We start from the raw sequence: 14,867 nt of genomic DNA, 5'->3' as shown, positions 1-14,867 counted from the left end.
AGTGTAGATTAAAATATATTTTGTTATGTGAAGAATTTTTTGGGTGTAACAACCCATTAAAGGCCTACTCACTTTGTCAGATATTTTGACAAACAAACTGAAACCCTCAGAGGACTGAAGCATCATTCTGCCGGCGATGTTCAGACAGAAATCTTTGGCTTTTGTGCTTGATTCAACTTCAAAAGCCTGTAAATAAAAAACAAGTGGGTTACTGAAAAAATGCCCTGTATCAGATGCCAGTGAGCAATGGAGCAGTTTTTTACATTTCTTTTCTGTAAATTCTAGACACTTAGTTGGAATACATTAAAATAAATCTTTAAATAGACTCTGAAGTGTGTTTGATAATTATAACTGGCTATATTTTTCAAACTATTTCATTCAGAATTGTGTTAACCCTCACAACTCAGCTTTAACTAGATTATATATTCTGTATGATATTGCACTATTGCATCCTGTGTCTGCCCCGTACAGTAATTTTATTCTTTACTATAACTAAGAAAACTGCACAAGGTAAATTTCTGCTGTATTTAAGAAGGAGAACGAATTTCCAAAATTTTTAGGCTATTCACACTTCATTTCTCTTGTGCTGTTTTTCGCAATAGCACTACATGACAGAAGATTCAAATGAGGTCAGAGCATAACAGGGCATTCGCACAGCTTTATCATGCATAAATAAACAGCCGGCATCCGAGAGCGAGTGTGAGAGAGCAATAGAGAGAAAGAGAGAGACTGAACATTGTCCTCACAGCATACAGATAACAGATGGACATCCAGCAGAAATCTGATAGACTCCTCTCTTGGAAACCAACAGTTTGAAATAGTCATTGTATTCCAATAACATAAATTTGGGGTTAAGATTTCACGCGTTAAAATAAATGTTCTCACTGACACAATGATGTTTTGATTTCACACAAGTCAGTCATATGACATGAGAAAAATGTCTGCAGATTTTCACCTTGTGAGATTCACAGAAGAAATAAGTCATTCAAGTTACAACATGTAAACGAATACACCTTTTACTGTTCTTTCAATGGACCTTTTTCACATCTGGGTTAAAAAAATCAGACGGCAGTGGAAAGAGAGAATTACGTCAAATTTACTGTGATATTTATGTTGTGTAAGAAACATCCGCGCATTAGCGTTAACTTTTTTTGTAATTTGATGCAAAGGTAATATAATACTAAGTATAGAGTTGTACAAGTACATACATACAAAATTAAAATATTAAAAACTTTGGAGGATTTACGATGCTGATGACCATTGAACGCATCATCAAAGGCTCATGAAAAAGACCCATTTCGTTGCTGTTGGACCGAAACCTCTCGTCTATATTTTTTATGTGATTTTTTCATAAATTTTTACTGGGCTCTCCTGAGTTTTGGGTTGATGGTTGATGTCCTTAGGGTCAACATTTAAATCAACCAATCAGATCATTATTTTTCACTTATAATTTCCCTTTGATTTTAGGGGTAAGTTATGGTTAGCGTGGGTTTAGGTTTTATTAATAAAAAATGTTGTCCTTAGGTCAACTAAATATGTTGCCCACTTGCCCTGAGGACATCAACCACTTGGCAAAATCAGATCGAGCTTTTTACTATTGGTCACTCTTCATATTTGTTTGTTGGTTTTGCAAATAATTAGCCAATAAAACGTTTTAAAAAGAGCTTGGCACATTGACAAAATAGTGGTTCATTATTAAAAAAATGCAGTGTTTTTCATTTCCTGTAAATTGGCATTTTTGGTGATATAAGGTTTCATTTTTCGGAGATACAAGGTTTAAAGTCCCACCTCATCTGTGTCATCAGGAAAGTACACTTTGTGAAAGATCTGAGTGGTTTTGTGCTGAATGGCGTCCACTTCTACAAGGTGAGGCGGATACTTCCTGGAACCATTTCTGTAAACGAAAGAATGTTTTTAGTGAATTCAGATCAAATTGAAGCCATGTGTTTGCATGTGTCCAAGTTACCGTAATGCTTTTTGCAGTCTCTGCATGCAGTCTGGGGCTACAGGATAATGCTTTTTAGATTGCAGGAACTTTTGGACATGAGGAAACAACATGTTGCTTGGAGGAAAGAGTCCGGTGCATAACCAGAGCAGCTCCCAACCCTTTTCCTCACTGTACCTGAAAACATTATACACAAAACTACCGTCAACAAGCTCTTTCATAATTTTAAGATTCATATTAGAGGCAATAATAATTAAGAATCAATTTCCCTTTCTGTAGCATACTTCAGATGATTCTCAGTCAGTTGCTTGATGATCTGGCAGAAGATCTCGTCCTTTAGCGGCTCGGCCTTCAGAGCCTCCTCAAAGATCTGATCGGTGAGCTCATTGACCGAACGACTTCTCTTGGAAGGATAGTCGCCCATGTACTTCATGATCGGTGCAATGGAGTCAAGGGTCAAATGTAGTGTTCTACAGCTAGACATTCAACTCAAATGTTAGTGTTGAAAAGGATATCAATGAAGGCCTGGCAAGCCTCCTGGGAGAGCTCTTCATGGTTGAGGACTTTCTTCAGCAAAGGTTGTTTGAGAGGTTCTCTGGTACAGCACCACAGTTTATCTTTCCCTCTGCCTTTAGTCATTATCACACGACTTAATGTGTTCTTGCCAGGAGGTCTAGAGAACGGAAGGTGATGAACAGAATGTGATTATTTTAGCCTGTATAATGATGTGGCTATTGTCTGTAATGACTATCCATCTTACGCCCCATTCAGACCGTTAAAGACTTTTTTGTCGCTGTGTGTCGCTTGTCTCTTGCTATAAGATCGTTTTAAAGCCCCATTCAGACATTCAGAAACTAGCAGCGACAAAGCGACATGATCTCATTCATTTCAATGGAGAGCTGGCGACTTCCAGTGACACGAGCGACAGTGACCGTTGGCCACAGGAAGTGGGCATGTCTAGCGGCAGGAGTAAAGCGACAAAAGTTGAAAATTGTTCAACTTTATGCAAATAATGAGCGACTTTCATGAGCAACAAGCAATATGAGTAAAGCCTTAGACCTCACGTCATCCATCTCTCCTCAGTTACTGGAGGGTTTGTTCAAACTGTTAATAGGACAGCCAAAGCTAGGAACGCCTTCAAACGATCTCCTAGCAAGAGATAAGCAACACACAGCGACAAAGTCTCTGGCTGTCTGAATGGGGCTTAAGGGTGTTCCTTGCTTTGGTTGTCCTAGTAACAGTTCCAACAAACCCTCCAGTAACGGATGATTACTCTCCAGGAGAGACGGATGATGTGAGGACAACTGCTTCACTCCTATTGGTAGTCACTTTCAAATATCACTCATCATTTGCATATAGTTGAATAATTCTCAACTTTTGTCGCTTGCCTCCCATCACTGGACACACCCACTTTCTGTCACCAACACTGTCGCTCGTGTCGCCAGAAGTCCCCAGCTCTCCATTGAAATGAATGAGATCGAGTTGCTCTGCCGGCTCTCACTAAATCCTTGGTATTTTGAGTCAGATCCATGGGCATGGCTTGTTGGTTTCAAGTCTTACGGAACCTTTACCCTAACCTTACATTAACCATATACACTACCTATGATTGCTATACCTGCCAAAAAACATGTTTGCGTGATGACGTCAGACTTGAGACACCAAGGATTTAGTGAGAGCCTCGCTCTGGCGCTGCTAGTTTCTGGCGGTCTGAATGGGGCGTAGAATCCATTAACTCCTCCCCTTTAAATGTCAGTCTGCTGCCAGTTCCATTTCAAAATGCAATGCATCCAATCAAATCGAATAGACAGACGAAAGCCACGCCCTCTATTATTTCTCATTAAAAATTCCTTTTCAGAAATGCGTCAAAATACGAAAGTTAAAACAATCGCAACTTCAGGTTCACTTTAATACATTTAAAGTCTTTACATATTTATTTATTGCAAACAGAAAAAATATCTTACATAAAATATAAATTAAATCTAAAATAAATTGTTATATTACAAGCAACTAGCCAGACCGAGAAACAAAAGCAGACCGGAAGTTAACTTCGGGCCAGGCGCATGCGACCGAGGAAACGTCTATATGACCCTACAAGATTTGCTAATGCATAACTGTTCATATAATAAACCGTGTTGTTTGAGCTTTTGTCTGGAAAGGTGTTTTTCTATTCAAGCATGTACTGTATAGTGCATTATGGTGTGCTGTTCACCTGAAGTGATCGTAGGAAAACTCCTCTAGTGTGTAGGGTTGAACTTTCTCTTCGCTGTCCAGCGGATTTTGATGGGTTACACTTATAGATTCCTTACGTTGTTCTGGGGACATTGTGATCAGAGACTGTAAAAAATTTTAATTAAAAAGGGATGATTGAACATCTTTAGCGTAATGCATTTATTGAGGAGGAAATGTCATGGCCATAAACTATTTGCTAGAAACACTATAAAACAAAATTGATTAGAGTAAATAAATCACACAAAGTCACTGACCACAATGTCACATTGTGGCTTAGTAACGGTGGGCAACACGTAGACACAGTCTGCTGGGAAATCTCCTCTCTTCTTGGTTCTGTCATTGATCCCGTGAGCCCAACCTGAGGTCATGACCTGTTCTCCTGTATGATCATCCAGAATGATCAGATCTCCCTTTGAGAAACTCAGGAATGAAGAGTCCTGCCCAGCTTAAAAAAATGGACATTGCTTCCGTCAAATAGTTTTCTTAATGTAAAGAGACAAGAATAACAATCTCATTTTCAAACAACACATTTGTTCACTGTGTCCTCACAAAGGTAATGACTGTCCACCAGCGTCACCACAAACGTTGACCTCGACCGGAGACCCTCTAGAAAGGTGACGACGAGATCCCGGATGTCTTCTGCGTTGTTGGATGTAAAGGTGTATTCATCTCCTTTAATAGTGGCCAGAGTGAAGCTCTGTCCCTGCAGCTTTCCTCCTCTGTTGAGTTCAAGCGTCTTTTACAAAATCTACATTGCAATGAAGACAATCTAATAAAATGTTTTTTACTCCACCTGCTGCTGGAGACGGCAGTGATCTCTGGGAAAGAAAGATCTAGAAGAACCTGCTCCTGCTCATCCACAAAGTAGACTCCGGTCCAGTTAACTGCTACTATAACATCATTCTTTGGGAGACTAGGCCCTGTAGATGTCAAAGAAACATTTTTTTTCTTAATACTTAAATACTTCAAGTCATTTATTTAACGTCTCTAAGGTACCTGAGAATTTGAAGGCCTCGTAGAAGCGTGAAAAAAGCAAAGGCCACTTAAACCGAGCAAAATCCACCACCTCCTCCTTTACCCTCTGCGAATCGAACATCTTCTGCATGTAGATTCCCTGTGGAGATGCAACCATCAATATCTTCCTCATAAAATATTGGTCGTAGTCTCCAAGGCAATCGTCTTTCCTCTCATCACCTGTTTATAAGCTTAACATGTGACTCATACATTACCAGAGAACAAGGACAATCCATAACATTGATCTCACTACATTGATCTCTAATATTAAATATTCATGCCCATCACTTTAGCCAATGAAAGGTAAAAGGGTAATTGAAACAGCCATCACACTTGAGGGAAGAAACATCCCTTAGGGAAAGCAATTAAATCTCAACCTGTTAATCAATGAGACATTCGTTCTTCCAACATATTGGTGATCATCCCATGATTTTTTCAATGGACATTATAAAATGGTTGGCCGCAATACAAATATGCTGTTGCAAAAGAGTTATATTATCATCAAAGGGACGGACACAAAACAACTCTGTCATTATTTACTCGTCCCAATGTCATTCCAAACCCTGTATGAATTTCTTACTTTAGCAGAACACAAAAGTAGATATTTTGAAGAATGTTGGGAACAAAACAACATTGGCCCCCATTGATTGTATTGACACAAAACCACTGAGGCATTTCTTAAAATAACTTATTTTGTGTTTGAGTCATGCTTCGAATGACATGAGGGTAAATAAATAATGACAGAATTTTATGTTTGGGTGAACTATCCCTTTAAGTTAACACTACTGTTCAACATGACTTTAACCCTGTCAACACTATAATTGAATACCAAAATAAATGACATTTTATTTCAACTGTTACATTAAAGACATTTCAGTTATTGCATTGTTTTATAAAAACATCTACATTTCTATAAAACCTTTTTATGAGCTGCAATGATACTAAAGGCCCACTTCTCCACATTCTTGGAGGCTGTAATTTCTCTGTCTGGTATGTAGGATGAAATGAGGCCGAGAAGACGGTCCTGCTGAATCTCTGACCCGTAGTCCACATAATACTGTTGAGATGCCAGCTCGGCCAGATCCTCCTCCTTCAAAGAACACACACAAGTGGATTAAAGTGATGGTTCACCTACAAATTTAAATTCAGTCATCATTCACTAACCCCCTGTCATTTTAAACCTGTATGATTTTCTTTCTTCTGAAGAACACAACAGAAGATAGGAAACCGAACAGTGCCAGCACCCATTCACTTCTATTGTATGGACAAAAGTCAATGGGTGGCAATTAAAAACATTCTTTAAAATATCTTCTTTTGTGTTCTGCGGAAGAAAGAAAGTCATACAGGTTTGAAATGACCATAGAGTGAGTAAGAAATTACAGAATTTACATTTTTGGTTGAATTATCACTTAAATGCAGTAACTTACACTGAAAGAAAAATGCTTGAAATAGTTCTCACCCTATCACACCGATACTCCCCGAATTTGACCCCACGAACAATTTGCTGGTAGATGAGGTTTGTGGCCACGCTGTCGTCGGCGGGGTTGTGCCAGGGTGTGAATATTTCCTTTCTGAAGAACAGCCTCCAAGGTGCGTTTCGCTCCTGTGCACCCTGTTCTTTAGCATATTGTTCACACTGTGACACAGCATCCATCACGTGGTCCTTTCCACTGCCCAGAGATGACACCTGTGGGCAATTTAATTGTGCCACATAAATCAAAATATAAGAAAACATGCAGAATTACGTAATACTGTAAGTCATACCTTGTCAAAAAGAGCAATGTACAATGAGAAGCCAAAGCGATCTTTCAAGCCAATTTTATCAGACAGAGCATTGCAAAGCTCTTCAGCTGTGGTGGCGGAGTCTGTGAGCAGGGTCTTAGTCGTACCATCCATGAAGGTCACTGGCAACATGATGGGCTTTTTTGATTTAGTGGCCTGCAGGAAGAAAGCCAAATAATTCATTTTACCACAATTGCTTTTTCAGCAAAGTCTATAATAGGGTTTGGCAAGCCGCATTGAAAATACCTGTAGCTCGAGCCAAGAAGGAGGCTGAGTTCTTGTTTTATTCACAAATGTTCGTCTTAGTCTCTCCTCACAGTACGGTGCGTAACCAGGCGGCCCGCTGTTGATGAACGTCCGCAGATACTGAAGAAAAATACAAAAGATTGTAATAAAGAAATCATCATTCACATTTTTTTGTGTTTAAACTTCTCTTTACTTTGACACATTTTTCAGATGGAGCAAAGCAGCCGACACACAGCGACAGGAGAATCCATCCACGGGCGTGACTGCTTTTTGATGGGTTCTGGGTCAGCTGTTTACAGATCTGACAGTAGATCTCATCTCTGAAAGAGGAAACAAAGCGCATGTTATACAACTGTATACAATGTGCAGCACAAGTATAGGATTGACAATATTTTGGCACTTGGTGATCTACTGACCTGAGGGTGGGGCGTAAAATCCCATTGCCAATGATAAAGTGAAGCTTTTCTAAATTGGAAGTGGGCCTGTCTTCTAGCATGCTGTTTCCTTGTAGGATGTAATCATTGTCTGTCAGTCGTCTGGTCACCTACAGTAACCAAAGCAGGTACACACACCATTTGATGGTTTCCACCATTTCTTTTCTCAAGAAAGTATTTAACAGACAAAATGAAATCTTAAAGGGGTCATATGGCGCGAACACGTGTATTTCTGTGTCTTTGGTGTGTTATGAGTTGCCCATGAAAGTATTAGACACGTAAAATTGCACAAATTAAAGTGTGAGAACAAAAGATGCATTCTATAAGCGAATGCTCACCCAGACCTGCCTGAAACGCCTTGTGTAACCACACCCCGGCGAATTTACCTCAGTTCGTGGTATGATTTGATTAAGACCGCCCAAATGTTTACGCAAGTAAGGTGGCCGTACCTGTCAGTAATATGGTAAGAGGCGTTACATTTCCGTCACACGCTTGCAGTATTCAACCAATCACTACGCATTGGTTAACAGCCAATCATAGCACCCCTCTCTTTTCAGAGCAATGTGCTTTGTAAAATATCTGCACGTTTTAGAGAGGTAAGGCAAAGAGGAAATACAAACATGGACTGTACATGAAAAATACAGCGTATTTATTTGAACCTTAAATCGTGTATAAACATTGAAATACATCTAAACCAACGATAATATTTGTGTAAGCTGTGTCATATGACCCCTTTAAAGGGATACTCCACCAAAAAAAAAAATTCTGTCATGAATTACTCCCCATCAAGTTGTTCCAAACATGTACAAGTGTCTTTGTTTGGTTTAACACAATGAAAGATATTTGGATTTTTTTTTGCAACTGACTGCAAAAACTGGTGCATCATTGACTACCATAGTAGAAAAAAAATATGATATTTTTTGTTCTGTTGAACACAAAAGAAGATTTTTTTAGGAATTTAGGAAAGTAAACAGTTCAAAAATATTTATACAGGTTTGGAACAACTAGAGGGAGACTAATTCATATCCACATTTTTATTGCGGCAAAAGGGAAAGTAACAGTTACCAACCTCCTCTGTGATCTTTGATTTCCTCTTCAGTGTCAGTGACACAAGCTTATGCCGAACACTGTTTCTCTTTTGGATGTCACTAGTGGAACTCTGCAACAAATAAAACAAAGCTTTCATGAATCTCATCTTTTAATAATATTTTTTCACGTTCGTGGCTGGTTTCTAACCTCCTCATCCACCTGCAAGGCCTGCAGCTCTCGTTTGTAGGTCCTTTTTCCTAACGTCTCATAGATCTTGGTCATAACTGGAATCTTCTCACTGCCATCACTAATGCTAATATGGTATTTGGGTTCTGGGAGATCTCCCATAAACCTCAACACTGTAATCCATACAGCCAGAGCCGCCTATGGGACAACATACTTTGATATCAGCAATTCCTGTTCAATACTGGACATGTGCAAATTTGTGGATGTTTGTCACAAAAGGTTTTCTTACAAGCTGATCGCCTTCATCCTCGTGAAACAGCAGAGGTTGTTTCAGTTGCCGCCGCACATAGGTATAAGTGGCATTTCCCTGAAAGTAGGTTGCGGCAAACTTCGCAAAGGTGTACTCCGATAGGTCTTCCTCTTCATCATCAGGAAGCTGAAGAGCCTCGTCGATGATATCTTCCTCAAGCTGTGCTGGAACATTCTCAAGATCCTGGTAAATCAAAACAAATCGTCTTGGTTACGTATGTAACCTCAGTTCCCTGATGGAGGGAACGAGACGTTGTGTCGAGAACGACAGATGGGGTTCGCCCTTGAGAACCAATCAACTCTGACTACTATAGAAAAGGCCAATGAAATTTGGCGAATGCAATTTGCATGCCGGGCTCCGCCCCCGGAAATCCGGTATAAAAGGAGGCCGGCGTGCAGCATTCACTTACCTTTGTTCTGAAGAGCCTGAGACCTCTCAAACTGCAGCAGAATACGATACGTGTTCGTGGCATAAGGGACACAACGTCTCGTTCCCTCCATCAGGGAACTGAGGTTACATACGTAACCAAGACGTTCCCTTTCTGTCGGTCTCTCGACGTTGTGTCGAGAACGACAGATGGGGTTGCCTATGGAAAACGCCACAACGCTGTATCGCGTCACAATCTCTAGCGAAGCGACGGTAACAAGCCTGGGCGTGTCATCTCGAAGCTTTCGTGAGACTGTAACCTTCCAGTGTGGTGGTCGGGGGGTTCCAGAGCTTTCTTGGAGAAAGATGGGTACAGCCCTGACCGGTAACTTTCACGGACGGGGCCTTAGCTCTCTATAGGCGAGAGGCCGTCCAGATCAGTTTACACCGGGTAAGCGCGACTCTTAATCAGAGAAGCGCTACAGAGGCCACCTCCTACCCGTGGGGAGGAATATGGTGGATATAGGTATGGTCTCGTCCTTGGAGGAGAACGCATGGAACGTGCGGACTGAGTAGTTAACCGCGAGGTGGAGGCCCACCTGGGGAAGCTCATGGGTTACCAGGAGTGGGAACCATTCTCATGAGGATATCTCAGACGGAACAGCCCACGGAGGGGGTGTTACAGACGTCCGGTAGCACTAGGTCCGGTTAGAGCTATCTGTGATAGCTCACATGGTATCCCGGCCTAAGGGGGAAGGCTGCTCTGCCCAGCCAGCCCCCAGGGGGTGCTTGTTTGGTGATGGATGGAATGCCTATTCTTAACCAGTGACTGGGTAAGAAGGGAGGCTGGTGAGGTACCAGTTTCTTAGCGATGTGTTCGGGTAAGAAGAAAAGGTAAATAGCACACTGACCCAACCTGTTAGAGGGTGGGAAGGTGCTTTCGCAGGCATACGCCCCCCCCCGGATGCCAGTCTTACATGTCGCCACGCAGGACGTGGGCTGACACCGGGTTTACGCGAAGGTTGTTAACCCTTGCGAAGGTGTTTGGGCATAGCCCAACCCGCAGCTCTACAGATGTCTGCTAGAGAGGCGCTTCTGCCAGTGTCCAGGAGGTGGCTAAACTCCGTGTGGAGTGAGCCCTCACTGCCAATGGGCATGGGAGATTCTGAGATCGGAATGCCGTCGTAACGGCGTCCACGACCCAGTGCGCCAGCCTCTGTTTGGAGACAGCCTTCCCCTTCTGCTGTCCTCCAACAGACACGGAGCTGGTCAGAGCTTCAGAGCTCTGCGTGCGGTCCAGTACGTACTGGACACAACACTAATCGGGTTGGGTCTTCCTCCCCTATGGGGAGCGCCTGCAAGTTCACCACTTGGCCCCGGAGGGAGTAGTGGGAACTTCTTGGGCACGCATCCGGGCCTGGGTCTCAAGATAACGTGAGAGTTTCCAGGGCCGAGTTTAAGGCAATCCAGGGACACGGAGGATGCTCGGTGGTCCCCTACCCTCTTGAAGGAAGTGAGCGCCGTCAGGAGGGCCGTCTTACTCTATGAGGAAGATCGGAACCTCCGAGGGGCTCTTTGGGGGGCCCTGAGGCTCCCCAGGACCACTTAGGGTCCCAAGAGGGTATGGAGCGGAGATGAGGCGGATTCCGCCCTCTCGCTGCTTAGGAACCTGGTGACCAGGTCGTGTTGCCCTAGAAACTTTCCACCGACTGAGTCGTGATGAGTGGCAATAGCGACTACATACACTTTCAGTGTGGAAGGGAGATGTTAGTCTCCAGTCTCGTGAGGAGGGGAACACAATCCTGATCAAGCACCTCAGTGGGTCTTTCTCGTTGAGAAAGACACCAGGACGAGAAGAGGCACCGTCTAGAGGCGTGTAACCGCCTAGTAGATGGGGCCCTAGCCTGGGTGATGGTCTCAGCCGTATAGGGGGAGTAGCCATCTTAGGATCTTCTCGTCCCGTCTAGAGACCAGACATGGGTGTTCCAGAGGTCTGATCTGGGATGCCAGAACGTGTCCTTCCCCTGAGAGAGCAGGTCCTCTGTCAGGGGAATGGTTCAGGGGGAGTCGCTGTCCAGAGCATCGGCTCTGAGGCCAAGTGCGGTTAGACCGGTGTGGTGTAACCAATAACACTTGGTGCTCCTGCTCCCTGACCTTGCACAGAGTCTGTACAAGAAGGCTCCTGGGGGGGGGAAGGTGTGCTTCCGCCCATCCCGCGGCCAGCTGTGCGCAAGGATATCCGTGCCGAGGGCAGGGACTATCAAGCGGGCAAATGGTGGTGTTACGGGAGGTGAACAGGTTTTACCTGGGCCTACCCGAACAGCCTCCAAATGAGCTGGACTGCACGGGGGTGGAGTCGCCACTCTCCACGAGGCATAAACTGGCGAGAAAGCACGTCGGCTGTCTAGTTCAGTTTGCCCGGGGTGTGTGGCCTGCAGGGAACGAGTCACCTGTTGACTCCACCGGAGGAGGCGTCGAGCAAGTTGTGTTTAGCTGCTGTGTGCGAACGCCACCCTGACGATCTGTATTCGCTACAGCTATAGTGCTGTCCTCGGAACAGCACGTGCATGTCTCGCACGAGAGGCCGTAGCCTGCTCAGTGCAAGTAGCATAGCCCACAACTCTTGGCAATTGATATGCCAGCGCAGGCGGGGGTTCGTCCAACACCCCACCTGCATGCCCGTTGCACACTACACCGCACCCCTGCAGGGAGACTTCAGTCGTCACCACGACCTGCCTCATAACCTGCTCAGAGGGACCTGAGTCCGTCGAAAAAGTCATAAAGACTAGGGGTTATGGTGCGTCGGCAGCAGGGCGGCATCACCATGCGCCTGCTGCCGGTGTGCCACGCTCTCCTCGGAACTCGACTCTGAAACCAATGTTGGAGCGGTGTCATGTGCATCAACTCGAGGGGTATTAACCCGCGAGGACGCCATGTGTCCCAGGAGCCTCTGAATTGTTTCAGGGGGACCGCTGTCTGCCTAAAATGTTCATTTCAGACAGTTCAACACTGGTTGGGCACAACTGCGGACAGGTGTGCCGACATGGTGACAGAGCTGAGTTCCATACCGAGAAAGAGGATGCTCTGCACTGGGGAGAGCTTGCCCCTCTCTTGGTTGACCTGGAGTCCCAATCGACCTAGGTGCCGGAGCACCAGGTCCCTTTGTGTACATAACAGATCTCGCGAGTGTGCCAAGATAGGCCAGTCGCTGAGATAGTTTAGTACCCGCTCGCCTTCCTCTCAGGGAGAAAGGGCGGTCAGGGACAGACCGAAAGGGAGGACTCTGTACTGATATGCCCGCCTCTCGCACGCGAACCGTGGGAACGGCCGGTGTCGAGGAGGATCGAGACATGAAAGTAAGCGTCCTTCAGGTCGATTGCCACGAACCAATCCTGACACCTCATAGATGTCAGGACGCGCCTCTGTGTGAGCACCCTGAATGGCAGCTTGTGAAGGTGCTCTGTTCAGGGTACGCAGCCTTTGGGGGCAACCCGCCGTCTTTCTTGGGAACGATGAAGTGCGGGTGGTGACCCACTGAACATCTTGGTTTTGAGGGACGAACTCGATGCCTGTTTTGCCAGAAGGGTGGTGACCTCTACCCGAAGTACGGAGGCGTCCCTGCCTCTGACAGAGGGAGAGATGATGCCCCGAAACTTGGGTGAGTCTCTGGCGAACTGGATCGAGTAACCAAGACGGACCGCCCTCATTAGCCAGCGAGACAGTGTGGGCAGCTCTCGAGCTCCCAGGGACTGTGACAGGGTGACCAAGGGGACGGTCTGCTTCATCATTCCCACGGGGGGTGGTTCGTCGGCTGGCGGAGCTAACCATGTCGCGGGGAGTCCCCGGAGGGAAGGTTTTTGCTCCGCCTGCTTACCTGCCTGGCGGGACAACGGCACGCACTGTCGGTTTGAGAGTGGTGACGGCTGTCGTATGTGTACGACCTCACGCCTCGCCAGGGTGTGAGGTCGGTTCGCCGAGCACAGTCCAGTGGAGTGTGCGATCGGCTGCAAGTAAACCCGGGGAGAACAGAAAACTCAGTGAGTAAGTGGGCGCCAAGCCCTAACAAGGGCCCGGCTTTGGTGACGAGGCAGGAGTCGTCCCGTACCGACCGATCAGAGCCGTGGCTGTGAAGGTTCGGGCCCGATGTTGTTCTCCCTGGGGTCTTCCCGTCAGTGTCCCTTCTCGCGAGGAGGTTGCTGACGGGGTGGAGGTTTCCCCCTCGACCTCTGCTTCCGGGGTGCCGCCTGTGGGGGCACAGGAACCGGAGCCGATGTCGAAAGGGTCCTGGGTTGCAGGGAAGCAGACGTCACGTGAGATCTCGGAGGCCTGTAGGCGGCCGAGTCGCGGCGTGAAAAAAATGTGGTTAATTGCCACTGTCTGCTTCGCCGTCAAAAAACTGCTGAGCGCAGTCCTCGACGGTGTTACCAACAACCCACCCTGCGAGATGAGTGCATCAAGAAAGCGGACTTCCTTGCTGTCACTCTTCTGCACAAGGTATAGCCGGGGGTGTCTCTCCTGGACCACTACCGTGGACATCGTCCGACCCAGGGCCCGTGCCGCCGCCTTAGTCGCCCGTAGAGCGCTGTCAGCGGTGGCACGGAGATCCTGCATTATACCCGGGTCGGCCTTACCCTCGTGGAGCCCTCTCAACGCCCTGGCCTGGCGGACCTGCAGGATGGCCAAGGCATAGAGAGAGGAGGCAGCCTGGCCCGCAACATCGCAAGCTTTCGACACCAGTGATGCCGAAGTCTTACGTGCTTTGGACGGTAGGAGTGGTCGATCCCCCCCCAGGTGGTAGCCGTCCGCGGCACAGGTGCACCGCAGGCGGACGTTCCACCCGGGGGATCTCGACGCAGTCCTTGGCTGCCTCACCATCGAGGGAAGTAAGGGAGCCGGAGCTGGTTTCACTGGAACGGTCCGTGAGTGGAGCGTTCCAAGTTTTACACAGCTCCTCATGCACCTCCGGGAAAAACATGGCACCCGGGGTGGGCACGGTTTGCACCGCACACCGACCTCGGGAACCACGTATCCCCGGGTTAGCACGGATGACATCACTTCTGCTTCCTCCTGAACTCGACCGCTGGGGGTGGAGTTTGGATTCGGCAGAGTCGGATGCCAGTCTCCCTCCGATGCTGCGAGCGACATCTCATCTACGTCACACATCGTTTCCGAGTGTGTGCGTGAGGATCCGGACGGTATGCCACCGCCGGTTGGGGAACGTTCAGAAGAGCGAATCGGGGTGCGATCGGCCCGTGAGCACTTGGCTGGCGGGTTTACGTTCGCAGAGTTCCCCGTATCACTAACGCTGCTAACGTGGGTGGTCATC

General features: G+C 46.3%; 1 protein-coding gene across 1 annotated transcript in view; it reads right to left on the bottom strand.

Moving 5' to 3' along the window:
- myo7ab (myosin VIIAb) overlaps window positions 1-14,867 on the bottom strand; it is a 36,092-nt gene that overhangs the window by 3,176 nt on the left and 18,049 nt on the right. The window contains exons 23-41 of the mRNA XM_056730815.1: window positions 9,155-9,358; window positions 8,887-9,063; window positions 8,720-8,809; window positions 7,633-7,760; window positions 7,410-7,536; window positions 7,217-7,336; window positions 6,953-7,126; window positions 6,648-6,875; window positions 6,108-6,278; window positions 5,171-5,288; window positions 4,968-5,094; window positions 4,724-4,893; window positions 4,429-4,619; window positions 4,155-4,279; window positions 2,461-2,618; window positions 2,230-2,383; window positions 1,967-2,122; window positions 1,789-1,894; window positions 73-186 (exon numbers count right to left, since the gene is read on the bottom strand). Of these exons, the coding sequence (XP_056586793.1) occupies window positions 73-186; window positions 1,789-1,894; window positions 1,967-2,122; window positions 2,230-2,383; window positions 2,461-2,618; window positions 4,155-4,279; window positions 4,429-4,619; window positions 4,724-4,893; window positions 4,968-5,094; window positions 5,171-5,288; window positions 6,108-6,278; window positions 6,648-6,875; window positions 6,953-7,126; window positions 7,217-7,336; window positions 7,410-7,536; window positions 7,633-7,760; window positions 8,720-8,809; window positions 8,887-9,063; window positions 9,155-9,358 (2,838 nt within the window). The remainder of the gene's footprint in view (window positions 1-72; window positions 187-1,788; window positions 1,895-1,966; window positions 2,123-2,229; window positions 2,384-2,460; window positions 2,619-4,154; window positions 4,280-4,428; window positions 4,620-4,723; window positions 4,894-4,967; window positions 5,095-5,170; window positions 5,289-6,107; window positions 6,279-6,647; window positions 6,876-6,952; window positions 7,127-7,216; window positions 7,337-7,409; window positions 7,537-7,632; window positions 7,761-8,719; window positions 8,810-8,886; window positions 9,064-9,154; window positions 9,359-14,867) is intronic.

Source organism: Triplophysa dalaica, chromosome 19 (genome assembly GCF_015846415.1).
Source record: "Triplophysa dalaica isolate WHDGS20190420 chromosome 19, ASM1584641v1, whole genome shotgun sequence".
NCBI lineage: Eukaryota > Metazoa > Chordata > Actinopteri > Cypriniformes > Nemacheilidae > Triplophysa > Triplophysa dalaica.
This window is presented reverse-complemented; position numbering and strand designations above follow the sequence as displayed.